This window comes from Cnephaeus nilssonii, assembly GCF_951640355.1.
Source record: "Cnephaeus nilssonii genome assembly, chromosome: 17".
Taxonomy (NCBI): Eukaryota; Metazoa; Chordata; class Mammalia; order Chiroptera; family Vespertilionidae; genus Cnephaeus; species Cnephaeus nilssonii.
Window position 1 is genome coordinate 45,545,704 of NC_137088.1, and position 17,227 is coordinate 45,562,930.

The window sequence follows — 17,227 nt, forward strand, 5'->3', positions numbered from 1 at the left end:
AGGGTCTGCTTTCTCTCACTCTGGTCTGCATTTCCTAGAGTTGTACGTATGGAGCCAGGCAGCATGTATTCTCTTTCTGTCTAGCTGTGTTCACTCAGCATGATCATGTTGAGGTGTAGCTGTTGCTGGGTGTCTCAGTAGGCCCTCCCTTTTTACTGCTGGGTACTAACTCGTGCCCGGTGTGGCTGTACCGGTTTGTGCATCCATTCACCTGCTCATGGGCCTCTGGGTCATTACCCGTTTCGGGCAGTTACAAATCAAGCTGGTGTGAGTCTCCAAGTGCAAGTCTTTTATACACACATGCCTTATTTCCCTTGGGTAATTAGTTAGGAGTGGACTGGCTGGATCATATGGTAGGTATATGTTTAACTTTCTAAAGAACTGCTTTCCATAGCGGGTATGCCATTTTATATTCCCACCAACAGTGTGTGTTCAACAGCATTAAACGTTTAAGGCAGAAAGAAAAGTCCTTAAGGTAGAAAGTAAAAGTTCTTATAATTCTGCCTCCTAGTGACTGGCCGGCTTCACTGTTTACTATAAACCTTGCAGGGTTCCTTTGTTTTCTCGTCCACACACAGAACCAGACCGAGGCTCTGAGGTGCCCCGGGCAGGCTAATAATCTGGCATGCCCTCAACCTGATATTGCAAAAACAGTTGTTCAAAATTTACTTAGGCAGGCTGTGGAGAAACTGGTTTTCTGTTAATAAAATATATCATTCTTCTTTCTTTTCAAAATAACGGATTTATTACATGCACCGAATGAAACCTGACCTCTTAACTTCTTTGGAATGGTCCTGGAGTCATAGTTGTTCAAGCTTTTTCGGGCTGAAATAAAGGGCATAGGATTGGGTGTCACACTAACAAAACGCTAAGTCCTGGAGCAGCAGGGACCGAGGACGAAGCCGGCATGACCAAAGACCCAAGAGAATTGCCTCCGAGCTGGACTCTGGCTTGGTGGCACTGGCCAGAGCTGCCCCCAGGGCTGGGGAAAGGGATGTTCCAATTTCTCCCAGAGGATGCTCTTTGCCTCAGCTCACGGGTCCGTCCTGTGTGGAAGCCTAAGACACTGACCTCGTGTTTAGTTCAGTTCTGACTGGGCCCCCCTCCTAGACTGGCGCCTGGTAGGCTGCCTGGCGGTCAGCTTGGTGCATGTGCAGTATTAACGCAGGTTAGTGTTACTGGTATTTTAAACGTGTGCATACAAACTGGATCATACAAATTCATGTTGGTCTGTAATTTGCTTTCCCCCACCCCACACACACACTTAGCAATAAATTCCAAGATCTTTCCACATCAGTCTATGTACTAGTGTACCAGTTAATAATGTGGATTTTTTTCAATAGATGGAGTTACACGTATGTTGATATATATGCCACTTGATATGTATGCTATTTTGTTGTATTGACAGCAAGCTTCAAAACTTCATATGTCAAATTTGCTGAAGGTGTTAACATCATAGATTTTTTTTTTATTGATTTTTTACAGAGAGGAAGGGAGAGGGATAGAGAGTTAGAAACGTCGATGAGAGAGAAACATCGACCAGCTGCCTCTTGCACATACCCCACTGGGGACGTGCCCGCAACCAATGTACATGCCCTTGACCGGAATCGAACCTGGGACCTTTCAGTCCGCAGACCGACGCTCTATCCACTGAGCCAAACCGGTTTCGGCCATAGATATTTTTACGCTTAAAAATGTCAAATTTTGTGCCAAAGAAAGAGCATTTGCGGGAAGTTTTAATTCATTACTTTATTTCGAAGGAAAAATTATCGTATGCTTTGGGAAGCTTATGGTGAACATGCTCCATCTCAAGATACTCGTGAACACTGGCTTAAATGCTTTAAAAGTGATGATTTTGATGTGAAAGACAAAGAACGTCCAGGTCAACCGAAAAAGTTTGAAGATCAACAATTACAAGCATTATTGGATGAAGATGCATATCAAACTCAAAAACAACTTGTAGAAAGATTAAACGTTGCTCAGCAAACAATTTCCAATTGTTTATAAGCAATGGGAAAGATTTTAAAGGAAGGAAAATGGGTGCCACATCAACTGAACGAAAGACAAATGGAAAACTGAAAAGTCATCAGTAAAATGTTGCTTAAACGGCATGAAAGAAAGTCTTTTTTGCATCGAATTGTGACTGGCAATGAAAAGTGGATTTATTTTGAGAATCCCAAATGCACAAAATCATGGGTTGATCCAGGTCAACCATCAACATCGACTGCAAGGCCTAATCGCTTTGGAAAGAAGACAATGCTCTGCGTTTGGTGGGATCTGGAAGGTGTGGTGTATTATGAGCTTCTAAAACCAGGTGAAACCGTTAATGCTGATCACTACCGACAACAAGTAATCAATTTGAACCACGCTTTGATTGTGAAACGACCAGAATGTGCCAGAAGAAACAGCAAAGTAATTTTGCTTCATGATGACGCACCATCACACATTTCAAAACCAGTTAAAGACACGTTAAAAGATCTTGCCTGAGAAGTATTAACCCACCCCCCATATTCACCAGACCTTGCTCCTTCAGATTACCACTTGTTCTGATCGATGGCACACGCACTTTCTGAGTAGCACTTCAAAATGTACGAAGAAGTGGAAAATTGGGTCTCTGAATGGTTTGCCTCAAAACAAGAAAAGTTCTATTGGGACGGTATCCAAAAATTACCTAAAGATGGGGGAAATGTGTAGCTAGCAATGGACATTACTTTGAATAAAGAACTTTTGATGTTTCTCTTGAAATTATTGTGTTTTCTTTGATGACAAAATCCCCCATTATTAACCGGTAGTAGATGCCATCGCATTCTTTTTAAAGACACAGAAGTTACCACTTGAACGAGCCCTCCATCACCCTGAGGATCTTGTTAAACCACAGCTTCTGATTGAGCAGGTCTGGGCGATGCCCGAGAGTCTGCACAGCCCAGGTGCTGCCCCAGCTGCTGGTGGGACCACACTCGGAGGAGCAAGGCCAAGGCCAAGGCCGGCGTGCACGTGAGGGACCCACCAGCGAGGGGCATCTGTGCTGGTAGAAACAGTGCTGCCATAAGCAGCCTTGACTATCAGAGGAGCAACAGGCAGGTGCTAGAGTCAGAAGACAGGCACTGAGCTCGGACCCGGGCACTGTGTGACGGGAGCAGGTCACTCACCCTTGCAGAGCTGCCAGCGAGTGGTCACAACTGCCTTCCCTCCATGAGATCCTGGGGATGAAGACAATCCGCCCCTGTCCTTGAGCCTCTGAGAAGAAGCATAGTAACCCTGGCTGGAGAGCACAGCAGCGGGGAGTAGGCGAGATAAGGATGGAAAGGGCTTTGTCCAGCTGCGTAGCCGGCCACAAAGGGCCAGGCCTGTTCCAGTTGGAAGGCAGACTGGTTTGCAGGTGAGCAGTGGCTAGACAGGGTTTTCTTTAGCAGAAAAGTGCTCTGTGGCACTTGTCTGCACTTTAAAAACACAAGCCGGACCCACACATAAATCTTCCAAAGAAGCCAAAGTCAGACTGGGGGGAGGGAGAGGGCCCAGTCCCTTGCAAATTAGTGTGTGTGTGTGTGTGTGTGTGTGTGTGTGTGTGTGTGTGTGTGTGTGATTCCAGAAAGACAGGGAAGGTATGGGGCAGGCACTGGCCCTGGGTTCCACCTTGGGCTGGGAAGGCCCAGAGGGAGGAAGTCAAGGCCCTTAGCCGGCTCTGTCTCCCCCAGTCTCCCTGCTGAGTGAACAGCACACAGACATCCGTGAATGGTGCTCACCGCCTTCATTCCTCCACCATTGCCAGGCAAACTGTGTTTCTGGCAGTCAGGGCTGTGGGCTCTGAGGGACTGAAGAGCTTAGAGACTCACAACTGGCCTCTGGACCAGGGTTTGAATGCAGACTCTGACACTAATACCAAAGGGACCCTGAGCAAGTGACTTGATTTTCTTTTGCAGCCTCAGTTTCCCTACTTGTAAAATGGGGATGATAGTAAGAGCACCAAGTTCACAGTGTCCTCCAGATTTGAAAGGATCGCTCATGCACATGTGATGCTTAGCTCAGGGCCTGACTCCGGGAAGTGGTCATTGACTGCAGTTGTGGGATCAAAGGAGATAATATGGATGAAACCGCAGCAAGCCCGTTCTGAGCCCCACCTCAGCAGTGGGGGAGTGGGAGAAGGGGGAAGGTCTGTGTCTTCTCCCTGCAGCACGTTCCCACAGGCCCCACCTCCTCGCAGGGCAGGGCTGGCTGGTGGGTCCCTGGGCCTTCAAAGTGCCCTTGTCTTAGCCCAACCCTTCGGGTGAGGCCTGCTGACCCAGCCCCCTTCTTGCCGGAAGGGGCTTTCTCCCAGGACCCCACCCACATGGCCCAGGGACTTTTGCAGTGGGGTTGGGGGTAAAGGGTGACCCTCCCACCTCTCCAGGGAGGGAGCTGCTGAGAGAACCAGCACCTCTTCCCCTAAGGGGTGGAAGAAGAGCAAGTATTTTCATTTGTATTTTGCTTTTTTTTTTCCCCTTTCTGGCAGGGTGTGGGCCTTGGTGTAAAATTACAACTAAGAAGGCCCGCCCTGGGGAGGACATACATTTATTTTGTAAGTCCTGGTTCTCCAGCTCGGTTCCCTTTGGAAAGCAGGTTTCTAAATCTGGAACTTTCCGTCTTTGCTCTTTGATGTGGCTAGTAAACCGGGGCAAGTGGAACAGGGGAACTGAGACATAGTTAACCAAGCAGTTTGCAGTCATCTAGTAAATGCTATCCTCTCTAAACCAAGGGCACTTAATAAATGGTTTGCACTTCTCCTCCCCAACCAGAGGGTAAACAGCTTAAATCACGTTACTCTGGGAGACGGCTAGCAGCAATGTAATTAGTGCCATTTGTGCAAACCACACTCAAGAACAGATGAAGAGCCCTAGCCAGTTTGGCTCAGTGGCTAGAGCGTCGGCCTGCAGACTTAAGTGTCCCGGGCTCGATTTCGGTCAAGGACACATGCCCGGGTTGGAGGCTCAATCCTCAGTAGGAGGCATGCAACAGGCAGCCCATCCATGATTCTCTCTCATCATTGATGTTTCTCTCTCCCTCTCTGAAATCAATAAAAAATACAAATAAAAAAAGATGAAGGGAAAAACATCTCATTTTGGTACATCAGCATAAAGCTGAGTAATATTTTATTGAGATCCTCCTCTAAGAACTCCCCTAGACTCCCAGCCTTTAAAAACCCTCAAAACAAAGGTCCCAGTGCCCTCTCCTTCCCAGGAGCAGGCTTGTACCTTTCCCTCCCCCCTCCCCAAACCCCCCCCCCCACCTCCTTCCCCCACAGGCAGGCATCTCCTAACCCCTAAAGGAGCCCATGAGACTTGCAACCACGGAGCAATGCGCAGCGGCAGCTCGTCCTGGGCTAACCCCCTGCACCTGTCTCCGAGGCCCCCTTTCTCTGACTTCTTAGTGAGCTAAAGCAGCCCAGCCTGGGCTCATTCCCCCACCTAGTCTCTCTCCTGTGGCTCCTTCTGTCCTAGGCCCTTCCTTGTCTCACTGTCCCCAGCTTTAATAAACACTGAAGAGTGTTGAAGGAGGTACACACGAGGCCGAAAGTGATAAAAAATTATAAATTTATTATGTCATCTGGAAACCAGATGGGCTGAGCCCCCAAATGGCGTCAGCACCCAGGGACTGGGGAGTCAGAGGTTTTAAAGGACCCCAAGCGGGCTTTTTCGGCAGGGAATTCTCTGGGCAGGTCGGGATCCTGGGCAAGTCCTGAGGGGAGTTACTGGTCTTAGCAAATGGAATGTGGTCTCAGAGAAAGGGTATATTGGTTGCGAAGTGATCTAAAGGTCAGTTTCCTGGGGGTGGGGTGGGGGGGTGGTAATTGATTTGATCATTTGATCAGACCTAACATGGAGGTAGGTTTCACATCTAAGGAAGAGGTTCCCAAGATCAGGACCCTGGTGAGAGCACAACGGTCTCCAAATTGTTAATTGGTTTATTTCAATATCAAGCATATCTCTATCCTGCACTGTTCAATTTGAGAGCCAGCAGTTGCCAAAGGCCACTATTGAACACTTGGCAATATGCCGAGTCCGAATTGTGATCTATATAAAATGTTGATTGCATATTGAAATTATAACTTTTGGGATACATTGGGTAGGGTTGTGGTAGGCAGTTAGATAGACATGAGCAAGGACAATGGGCCAGGTGCAGAGGGTCCTCAGGGCAGAAAGCTTTGGATGCCTAACGGCAAAACTGGGAAAACAAGGAGCTCACCCCGAGGGTAATCTTCCTTCCCTTCGCATTTTTGGTTTAGACCCCTGACCTTTCCTCTCCTGGCATGTCACTAGTCACGCAGCAAACCCCCTTGGAGGAGGAACAAGGGGTGGAAGAGTGGCCTCAAGTGACTCCCATGCAGGCCCTTGCATGACCACTCCCTTACACAGTAACCCTGGGATAACATCAAGGCCTCAGCGCCTGTGCTTCAGCTCCAGGCCCAGAAAAGCAGCAAAACCAGACAAGCGATGCCATGGCTGACATCGGACCAGCTACATTGACTAAAGACTGCCGACCAATCAGTGGAAACCTTAACTCTAAAAGGACACACCTGGAAAGCTGATGAATATTCTATTGGGATCCTCCCCTGAGTCCTGGAGGTACCCCCCAAAGAGGACCCAGCTCAGCTCTCTCTCCCAGGAGCACATGCTTGCCTTTCCCCTCCCTTCCTTCTCCCTCCCACCCACTTCTGCCCCCCAGGAGAGTTAGCTTTACCTTTCTCCTAAGTTCCAAAGGCCCTTCTTTTGCCTCTTAACTTGTTTCCTGACCCCATTTCTTCTGCTGCTCACTTCTCCTACCTCTGTGACCTTCTGAATAAGCATTCTCTTATAGTTTGAGTCTTGGCTCTGAATTCTTTCTCAGCCAGAACTCAAGTCCCGAGGTTGCCGAACCCAGGTCCAGTCTAACACCTGGTGCAGTTTTCACTGCCAGCAGGGTGACCAACTTATTTTGCCAGAGACACTCTTGCTTAAAAAAAAAAAAAAAAAAAAAAAAAAAAATATATATATATATATATATATATATATATATATATATATATATATATATATAAATTGATTTTTTACAGAGAAGAAGGGAGAGGGATAGAGAGTTAGAAACATTGATGAGAGAGAAACATCGATCAGCTGCCTCTTGCACACCTCCTACTGGGGATGTGCCCGCCAAGGTACTTGCCCTTGACCGGAATCGAACCTGGGACCCTTCAGTCCACAAGCCGACGCTCTATCCACTGAGCCAAACCGGTTAGGGCAACACTCTTGCTTTTAGCACTGAAATGAAAGGCTTGCATCCTGGGAAACTCCTTAGTCCTGGGCCAACTGGGACAGTTGGTCGTCTTACTGTTGGTTAAAATATATTATATTTAATTTTACTTGTTTTTTTTTTTTTACTTTTTATTAGAAAGTTTAAAATGACAACGTGGCTCTCATTATATTTACATTGGATAGCGCTGGCTCTATTAGGTCTTAAACCCCAGACTATACTCTGCAAGGGGACAGAGGTGACATTTTCCACCGTCAGTCACTGACCACAGAAAACAGCAACTAAACTTCAGCAAAAAACAAGCATTGTGACCAAACAAGCTGTGAGTGTGAGGGGACTAAAGGATGGACATGATTTTCCCAAGTTGGAGGGCAGGGAGGAGAGCATTCTTGGCAGAGGGCACTGCCTGAGCGAAGGCACGGGGTGGGACCCAGGGAGCTATTCTAGAAGCACACCTGCTTGATTAGAAGAGCCCTTCCCAACCCCACGCAGATGGGCTGACTTGGCAATTGGTGCAGCTTTGGGCAGTAGGCTCACAGTGCTTCCCCCTTCCGCCCAATGTCCATCTCCAGGTTCAGCTTGTCTCTTCCTTGGGATGTGTCTGTGCATCTGCGACTGTCCTGTCAGGTCCGTGCTGACATGTAGCGGTTACTGCTCTTCTTATGTTTTCTTGGTCAGCTTCTTCTCACCACGATCTCTCGGGGCTGTGGCAGACTGGTGTCAATATCTGACAGGAGCCAGGGCTTCTCACAGAGGACTGGAGTCTGGGAAAATGCAGTTCATTCCAGATTTTTCAGGGGCTGGTTGTGAAGTCTGTTCATTTTGCCTGGTTTCCAGCAATATTGGTTGGGCATTGATTGTGTGCCAGGCACTCTGGTTGCATTATCTAATAGCCCCGGAGTGGGGTTATCTCCATTACTCGATGAGAAAACGGAGGCTTGCAGAGGTTGTTTTTTCAAGGTCACAGAATTCACACCCAAAGACTGTGCTTTTCACTTCTTTACATGTTCCCACTCTGCACAGTTCTACCAAGAGATCAGATGGCGAGGACAAAATTTGGAAAACAGGGATTAGGCATTTGTTAAATAAAGGTCTTGTCATGCAAAACTGGAATGTGTTGGCTAAAATGCTCCCTGCAAAAATGCTTACCTTGAGTAGTTTGGTCCTCATCTTTTATCAAATATGGATAAAGGGCCATCTGAAGACCTTGTCTGCTTTCTCTCCTTGTCTCTGAAGTCACTGATCACCACCCTCCACCATGGTTGTCCAGTCTCCTTCACCCCCATAAACTGCTCACTAGGGAACTCTTAAGCTTCTGATTGAATGGAGGGAATCATGAGGCTCATCCTAAGACAAGATGTCTCAGCTCAGAGTGAAGTGGACTGGAATATATATATATATTGATTTCAGAGAGGAACAAAGAGGGAAGGAGAGATAGAAACATCAATGATGAGAATCATTGATTGGCTCCTACACGTCTCCCTACTGGGGATTGAGCCCACAACCTGGGCATGTGCCCTTGACCAGAATCGAACCCAGGGCCCTTCTTTCCGCAGGCTGACACTCTATCCACTGAGCCAAACTGGCTAGGGCTGGACTGGATATTTATATGCAGAACTTATTTAGGTAACTAAATACGGGCAAACGGAAGGCCCCATCATCATCCCTGATCACTGGCCAGGCCTAGGGACTCTACCCGAGCACGAATTTCATGCACCGGGTCTCTAGTGTTCCTATAAGAGGCTAGGGCTATGGCCAGGTAACACACTTTCTCCCCCCTGCAGTTCTGAGCCTATCCAGGGAGTGAGACAATTTGTCTGAACAAAGCACTTGAGCACTGTATGCAAATGACCTGCTACAACCACAAACCTGCTGGCTTCTCCTGGGAAACTGCTGGGCTGGAAGCCCTTGCCTCTATCCTGCCCGGCTCCTCTTCCCCCAGGAAGCCTGCCTGCCCTGGCTCCCCTCCCCCAGCCCTGGGTTAGGTATCCCTTCTTGAGTAAAGGGGCTCCCTGTGCTTCTCTCACAGACCTGAATTCAAGTCCTGTTTGTGCTGTGTGCCCTGAACTAGTCACTTTACCTCAGTGGACTCTAGTCAAATGGGGCCAATAGCAAAGAAACAGCGTAGCACAGCTCTTGCTTGGTACAGGGGCAGAGCAGGTACTGAAGGAATGCTAGCTACCACTCTTGACAGCAAAGCTCTGGCCTGGGTCTCCGCTATATCCCAGCTCCTGGCACAGAACCTGAGTACAGAGCAGGTGCTCAGTCCATGGTGTTGGTAGGCAGAATAATGGTCCCCAAACATGTTCACATCCTATTTTCCGGAACCCATACATATTACCTTACCTGGCAAAGGGGAATTAAGGTTGCAGATGGGATTAAGACTGCTAGTCACCGATTTTAAAATATTCTGGATTAACCAACCGGGCCCAATGTGATCACAAGGGTCCTTAAGAGAGTTAGAGATAGACGTACTGTGGAGAACCAGAGAGGTGACGATGTGAGAAGGACTCAGCCTGACTTGGCTGGTTTTGAAGAATGGAGGAAGAGGTCACAGCCAAGGAATGCAGGAAGCTTTTAGAAATTGGGAAAGACAAGGAAATGGATTCTTCCCTAGGGCCTCCAGAAAAGAATGCTTGCTGCCAGTACCTTGATTTTAGCTCAGTGAGACCTGGGAGGGACATCTAAGCTTACAGATCTGCAAGATAATACGTGTGTGATTTTTTTAAGACAAAGTTTTAGTCATTTGTTACAGCAGCGTTAGGAAACACGTAGTACATGGCACATTACTGTTCATTTCAATGACTACTACTGAGCTGTTTGTGACAGGTGATTCGTACTTTCCTCTCCCGTTAGTCTCTGAACTAAAGGTTAAGGGATGTTTGTCTTATTTACCATCGGTTCATAGGCACTAAGAGGGCCGGGCCCTCACTAAATGCTATGAATAATAATATGTATTGTAATTCATGAGTTTAATTGATATGAATAATAAATGTCTGTTTCCTTCACGGTGCTCTACAGCGCCTACCACACAGCAGGAGCTCCATAAAAAACCTACAGGTGCAGCCCCCTCTCCCAGGACCCGCCCATTCTCTCCAGTTCCCTCCTTCTGCACGTCCCCTCCTTCCGGGACGGTGACCTTCTTGAGTATCCGGGGGTCTCCCTCCTGACTTCCATTCCCACAGGCGGTGAGCGCGGAGTGCAGGCTCCCTCCACGGAGACCGCGGGGCGCAGTGCCTGCCTGGGGCGGCAGGAGGCGACGGTGGCCCGGGAACTCCCGCCGGTGGGTTGGGAAGGGGCGGGGCTTCGGGGCGGGGCGGCTCAGTGCGCAGGCGCGGGGCCAGCCGCCTCGCGCGGCCAAGGGCAGGCGGCCACAGAGCAGCCCCAGCCGCGGCCACGGTAGGAGCGAGTTCGAGTCCGACTCCCCCGCCGCTTCGGTTCTCCCTGCCTCGGCTCTTGGGCCTTCTGACGCCAGTCCCCGGCTGCTCGCTGCGCATTGCGCTCTCCCCGCCGCCAGGATGCCGGTAACCGAGAAGGACCTGGCGGAGGACGCGCCGTGGAAGAAGATCCAGCAGAACACGTTCACGCGTTGGTGCAACGAGCACCTCAAATGCGTGAATAAGCGCATCGGCAACCTGCAGACTGACCTGAGCGACGGGCTGCGGCTCATCGCGCTGCTCGAGGTGCTCAGCCAGAAGCGCATGTACCGCAAGTACCACCAGCGGCCCACCTTCCGCCAGATGCAGCTCGAGAACGTGTCCGTGGCGCTCGAGTTCCTAGACCGTGAGAACATCAAGCTCGTGTCCATCGGTGAGTGCCCTGTCCCGGCCAGGCTCGGGCGGCGAACCCCGCGTGCGCCCCTGCGGGAGGCGGAGGCTTCCTGCCGCGCACCCGCTCACTACGCGCCGCAGCCGCGGGCTGGGTGTGCGCGCCGCGGCTGGGGGCGTCGTCCCCGGGGTTGTGGGGACACAGGGGACCTAGGCCCCCACCATGGTGCTACCCCCTGGGCTGTGACCTCGTAGGATAGCTCCCCGCAGTGCTCCCCGCCGTGCGTCCTGGCGGTGGGTCTCTGGAGAGCTGTGGGTTGAGGATTTGAGTTGGGGCCGCACGGGGAGCGGTGGGGCTGTGGCATTTCTCTGCACCTGGGATGCCCCTGCCGGAACTTGGGGGGACTGGAAACCTCTGGTCTGCTGTCCCCGGAGGTGAGACCCTAGTCCGCTGCTCCCCGGAGCGTTCGCCCCGCTGCGCCCAGGCCGGTGCGCTCGGCCGCGGCGAATGGGCGTTGGCTCTGAGGCCGGCCAGGGGAGGCGACCTGGGGAGGGACCGTTCTCTGCGCCTGAGGCCTCCCCGCCCAGGTGGAGACCGGGACCAGGTACCCTCCCCCGCTGCCTCGGAATGGGTGTGGGCCTGGAGGTGGGAAGGGGAGCCTCAGGGGGTGTGTCGCCCTCGCTCGCTCCACTCCCAGTGCGGCTCTGGCTGGGCGCCGCCGGATGAGGCCGCTCTGGAGGCTGAAGTTAAAATGTAGAGATGGTGGTAGTAATAGGAACTGCTGCCTTGCAGGGACCCCAAACCAGTGAGTGCTGTGTGCCCACAGCCTTCTAGTTATCTCAGTCCTTCCACATCCTGCAGGTTGGAGTGTTGGAGCGTTAGATCCATTTTGCAGACTAGGGAGTCCAGAGGATTAAATCGCTTGCCCAAGCCATGGAAGCATGAGGGTCCAGCTGAGAATTGAAGGAAGTGGTGACAATTAAAGGAGACTTTGCTTTCCTCTCCCCGCCCTCCCCACACCGGGGTCTTCCTGAGAGGGGGCAGGGAGTTGGTGTTGTGTCTCTCACCCCCTGAGCTGGGGAGGAAGAATGAGGGTGAGGTCCCCTCTAGGACCTGGACTAGGGGAGGACTTCCAGGAGGGGCACAGGCTGCTGGGGGGGGGGGGGGGGGGGGCTGTCACACAGCATGTGCATATAGGGAACATGTGTGTGCAAAGAGGGAGCGTGTGTGCATTTACATTGTATGTGTGTGCATTTACATTGTATGTGTATGTTCTGCCAAGTGAGTGTCTTGCCGGAGAGGTGCTGGCCCAGGCCTGGGTCTAGGTCTCTTCCTGAGGAAACCAGGCCTTATTGTGACCCCCATGACAGGAAGAAAGTGTGGGTGTGGCTGCTGGGACTTTCTCCAGCCAAGGGGGTTCCCTCTAGGCTGAGTCTCCTCCCTTCTCCCCTCTCCCTCCCCCACACCTGTCCTGGCAGGTAGGGCTGCTTCCTGGGCCCAGGCAGCTGCCACCGCCCAGCCAGCCTCGCCATGGAGGGTGGCTTCTGTGCAGAGGGAAGCTGAGCGGCATGCTCTTGTATCTGCCTATAACCGGGGGAGAGAACCACAGTCTTCTCCTGGAATTCTTTCCTTTTCGGAAACTAGCGATCCCTCTGAGGAATCTCAAGGCCTGACTGGGCTCAACGGGGATCCCTTCTTCTTTGTTTTAAAATGTGTATTTATTTAATTAACCGAACAAAGAAACTTAAAGTAAACCAGGAGTATCCAAACATGACATGAAATCTCTTAAAAAAAACAAAACAAATGAAAAACCCAAACCACAGCACCAGAAAATCCTGGACTGCCTAATTTACCAACTGTTTACACAGGTTGCAGCTGTTTCCAGTTTGGCTTCCATCATTGCCCCGAGCTTGGGGCCTCATTCTAGACGTTGTCTGGTCCCTTCGGTCTAGTTTTCTACTCGAGCTTCACGATTTTCATTCCTGAACCCACCCAGGCCACTGGGCCTTCCATTCTGCCGACATTCCAGGGTTCGCCTCCCCTCCCCTGGTTGTGGGCCTAGGGCTGTTGGCAGCTTCTTCCCACCACAAGTTACATTGTTTTATTTTCTCCTTTTAAATGATTTCTTGGATCATATTCCCCAAAGTAGCATGCCTGGGTCAAAGGGTGCTACCACATTTATGAATCCCGTTACCACATTTATGAATCCCGTCATTGGCTGCCTAGTTGCTCTCCCAGAAAGATCTAGAAGCAAACAGGTTTTCCAGCCTCTGGAGAGAGGGAATGTCAAGTGCCAGGACTCCTGTGGCGGTAAAGCCTGAGGCCGCTTCCTTTTGCTCCTGGGCCAGTCCTGGGGAAGAGACCTGAAGGAAAAAGTCCCATCGAGCTCAAGTATTTACTGCTTACCCTGTGTTGTTGCTGTGCTGACATTGATGGACACTAGCTCCGATTTGGGGGCGTGGGAAGGTGTTCTGTTAATTACCTCATTGATCTCCACCTCGAATTCTCAAGTGGTTTCCTTGTCTGTATAATGAGCTGCTTCAGCAAGTCATGGGAGGCTTATGGGCTTGCCCCAGTCCTGACCAGGTGCTGAGGAGATGGTTACTGTTATAACTGTGATTTGTTAGTATTGTTATCTCTATTTAAAGATGCGGAAACAGAATTGAAGTAACTTGCAGAGGTCGCCTGCTAAGTAAATGGTGACTGGAACCCAGGTCTACCCAGTTGTTGAATTGAGCCTTCAGTGACCTGCCTTCCAGGGTCAGAAATGAGTAAATACAGGCCCCTCTCCCCTGACCAGAGAGCCCCTGCAACAGGGCTGTTAAGTCTGGGATGTTGGGGTAGCCTCGGGCTTTGAGCAAGCTCATCGGGGATCCCAAGGCCTTAGGTGAGTGAGAGGACTAATCCTCTGACTTATGACAAAGGATCCATGAGATCAGAGTCGCGTCTGGAGGTGAGCAGAATCAGTTTGCAGCTTCCATCCTGTGTCCAGGTGAACTTGTTTGGGGACTGGCTGCTCTGTTTTCACTGATTTTTTTGAGGGGTGGGGGAACTTTTCTGCTACCCCATGGATGGTGTTTTACTCCGTAGTCTGGATCTGGGAAGGTATCTTTGAATGAATACAGAGTTTCGTATGCTTTGGACAACTCTCAACAGTATGCATGGTGGTAGTCATTAGAGTTGTGTACAGGCACCCAGCTCTGAGATCAAGGAAGGTCAAAAGCCACCAGAGGACTGTGGCTTTTCTCCTCAGAGTTCACCGAAAGATAGCCCTGGCTGTTTATTCACAATTGAATTCATGGTGAGGTGGGCCCATCCTAGGCTCCATCCAAAAGTTAAAGATTTTCTTCATTTTCTTGTTACATCCTGGGCAGTTCATAGTGAGGCCTCGGCATATTTAATTCTAGCCGCCTGCCAGAGCTGGCAGTTTTACTCACTTGTTTTTCCAAAAACCTTTCTGACATGGGGCAGGCCCGCCAACTTGGAGAAAAAGGGGTCTCCCAGCCCAGAATGACAGTCAAGGCTGCCTAGAAGTTTGGGTGGTGTGTTTTGGTTTGATCCTTCAGAAAAGAAAAAGAAAAAATGAGTTTTTGCCTTTTTTAGAGGATGCGGTGTGACCCTAATGTTTACTTAAAGTGCCTGAGCCAGGCCAGTGCCCCAGAGCAGGTGGGGTGCGTGTTCCCAAGACCTTGGGTCACTGGGCAGTGTTTCCAGGGGGGTGGGCCCCGTCCACTTAGCCCTTTTCCTTCCTTTTGTCCCACTCCCACCAAAACAACGTACAACCAATCTTAAATTCTGCTCTTTTCTGAATTACCTAGCAAAATGCCGGTGTGCCCTTTAGGCAATATAGTTCAGACCTGGAGACTATTTAAAAAGTAACTAGCACAATAGCGTGCTTTGTCAGAATTAACAAGTTTGGGGCCGTTTGCAACAAGTAACACATTAGTGTCCCCTGTGCCCTGATGGCTCTTGTTAAGAGCAATGATTCTTTGTTCAAATCCCACTTACTGCTAAATAGCAGTTAAGACACTTCTGTGCCTTGGTTTTCTCTTTCTTTCTTTCTTTCTTTCTTTCTTTCTTTCTTTCTTTCTTTCTTTCTTTCTTTCTCTCTCTCTTTCTCTCTCTCTTTCTCTCTCTCTTTCTCTCTCTCTTTCTCTCTCTCTTTCTCTCTTTCTTCCTCCCTTCCTTCCTTCCTTCCTTCCTTCCTTCCTTCCTTCCTTCCTTCCTTCCTTCCTTCCTTCCTTCCTTCCTTCCTTCCTTTGGTTAATCCTCACACATGATATTTTTTCCATTGATTTTTAGAGAGAGTGGAAGGGAGAGGGGGAGGGGGAGGGAAGAGAGAGAAAGAAACATTGATGTGAGAGAGACACATCGATGGGTTGCCTCTGGCATGCTCCCCTACCAAGGAGGGGGATAGAACCTACAACCCGGGTACATGCCCTTGACGGGGAACTGAGCCCGAGACCCTTTGGTGTTCAGGCCGACAATCTATCCACTGAGCCACACTGGCCAGGGCTGGGTTTTCTTATCACTAATATGGGGACAGTACCTATCTCTATTAAAAATTAAACACGTTAACACTTAAAGAAGTGCGTAGGTCACTTTGCGGCACATGGTAAGTGCTCTGTGAGTGCTTGTTAAATACGTCAGGTGCTGTCCAGGAACACTCTCAGAAGTCACGCTGGAGTGTGTGCACACTGAAAGGGCTTGCTTGGCTAGTGCTGATCCTGTTTGCTCTCCTAGGGTCACGGACTGCCCAGAGCGTGCCCCTCCTTGGAAGGAGATGACCCCTGGCTGTGTTAGGGCTGCCTCTGGGCCCATTCGCAACAGCTTTGTTTCCGAGAGCCGGACGGGTAGCTGGTCATTCCAACCTCCCACCCGACTCAGGAATCTCTGGGCCAAATCACTTCCAGATGGCAGCCGGGCCTCTGCACAGCCCCTCCGGCGACGCGGAACCAGCATGCCAGTCAGCAGCCGCCTTCGTTCTTGGAGAGTCTGTGCTGAAGGAGGGCTTTGACTTGGAGCCAAAGTGTGTCTCGCGGCACTTCCCCGTCCCTGCCCGGGTCCTGGGCCTGTGCAGTGAGGCGAGTGTCACTGGCTAGCTGAGGATGCTCCTTGCTCCTTGGGCTCTGAGTCTTTGGGCCCTGCCCGCAGTGGCTCCATGGTCAGAGGTACCACATCCTGCTTCCCCTATAAATGGCCTCCAGGTCTGCACATTCGAGGCTCTGCTAGATACAGCGGAATTCGGGGGTGGCTGGAAGCTAGCCTGCCAGGGATCTAATCCCCCCTTGCCACCTAATCGCTGTGCAACTCTGGCCCACTGCCTTCACCTTTCTGAGCCTGTTTCCCCACCTGTAAAATGGAGGAGAATAATAGTTCGTATCTTAGAGCTGGTGAGAGCACTATATTTGATTAGGTTAAGCTACCGCACGATGCTGGCATTATCATTAGTAACATTATTGTGCTTTTGAACCAGAGTCCAGGACTGTCTTCCCTCTGTTCTCAGCCAGTCCTCCCACTGCGCTGTCCTCTGGTGTGATAGCTGTTCCCTTCACCTCTGGTGAAAATGCCTCCCCAAATCCTTCTTTCTTCCTTTTCTCATTCAACAAGTGTATGAAAGACAGACTGTGCCCTTGTTGGTTTGGCTCCGTGGATAAAGCGTCAGCCTGCGGACTGAAGGGTCCCGGGTTTGATACTGGTCAAGGGCATGTGCCCGGGTTGTGGGCTCGATCCCCAGTGGGGGGTGTGTAGGAGGCAGCCAATCTATGATTCTCTAATATTTCTCTCTCTCTCTCCCTCTTCCTTCCTCTCTGAAATCAATATATATATATATATATAAAAGACGGACTTCAAGGGCCACAGGAATAATGAGAGTCACGCCCCTGGCTTGCGTCACACATTGCTCAGTTAGAGGAGAGACATGTAACCAGGGAGGGTCCTTCTCAAACTTTTAGGCACTAATCACCTGGAGACCGTTAAAAAGGGAGGTCCCATTGAGTAGGTCAGGGCTGAGGGCCGGCTTCTAGTTGCTGCTGTCTGCTCTGCGGACCCAGCGGTGAGAGGATGCCTTCCCTCAGGCTGGAGTGGGCTGGGTGGTCTGGAGGGCTCCTGGGAGGAGTGGCCAGTTAAGCTGAGACTGAAGCCTGACTAGACTTAGGCAGGTGAACAATTAGCCAAGAGTGGAAGAGTGTCAGGTGGA

The 17,227-nt window shown here is 50.5% G+C and overlaps 1 protein-coding gene across 4 annotated transcripts in view; it reads left to right on the plus strand.

Moving 5' to 3' along the window:
* Positions 1–10,609: 10,609 nt before the first annotated feature.
* The window catches only part of FLNB (filamin B), a 134,229-nt gene continuing 127,611 nt past the window's right edge, over positions 10,610–17,227 (plus strand). For all 4 annotated transcript variants that reach the window (XM_079795236.1, XM_079795233.1, XM_079795234.1 and 1 more), the window contains exon 1: positions 10,610–11,070. In XM_079795236.1, the coding sequence (XP_079651362.1) occupies positions 10,779–11,070 (292 nt within the window). In that variant the 5' untranslated portion in view covers positions 10,610–10,778. The remainder of the gene's footprint in view (positions 11,071–17,227) is intronic.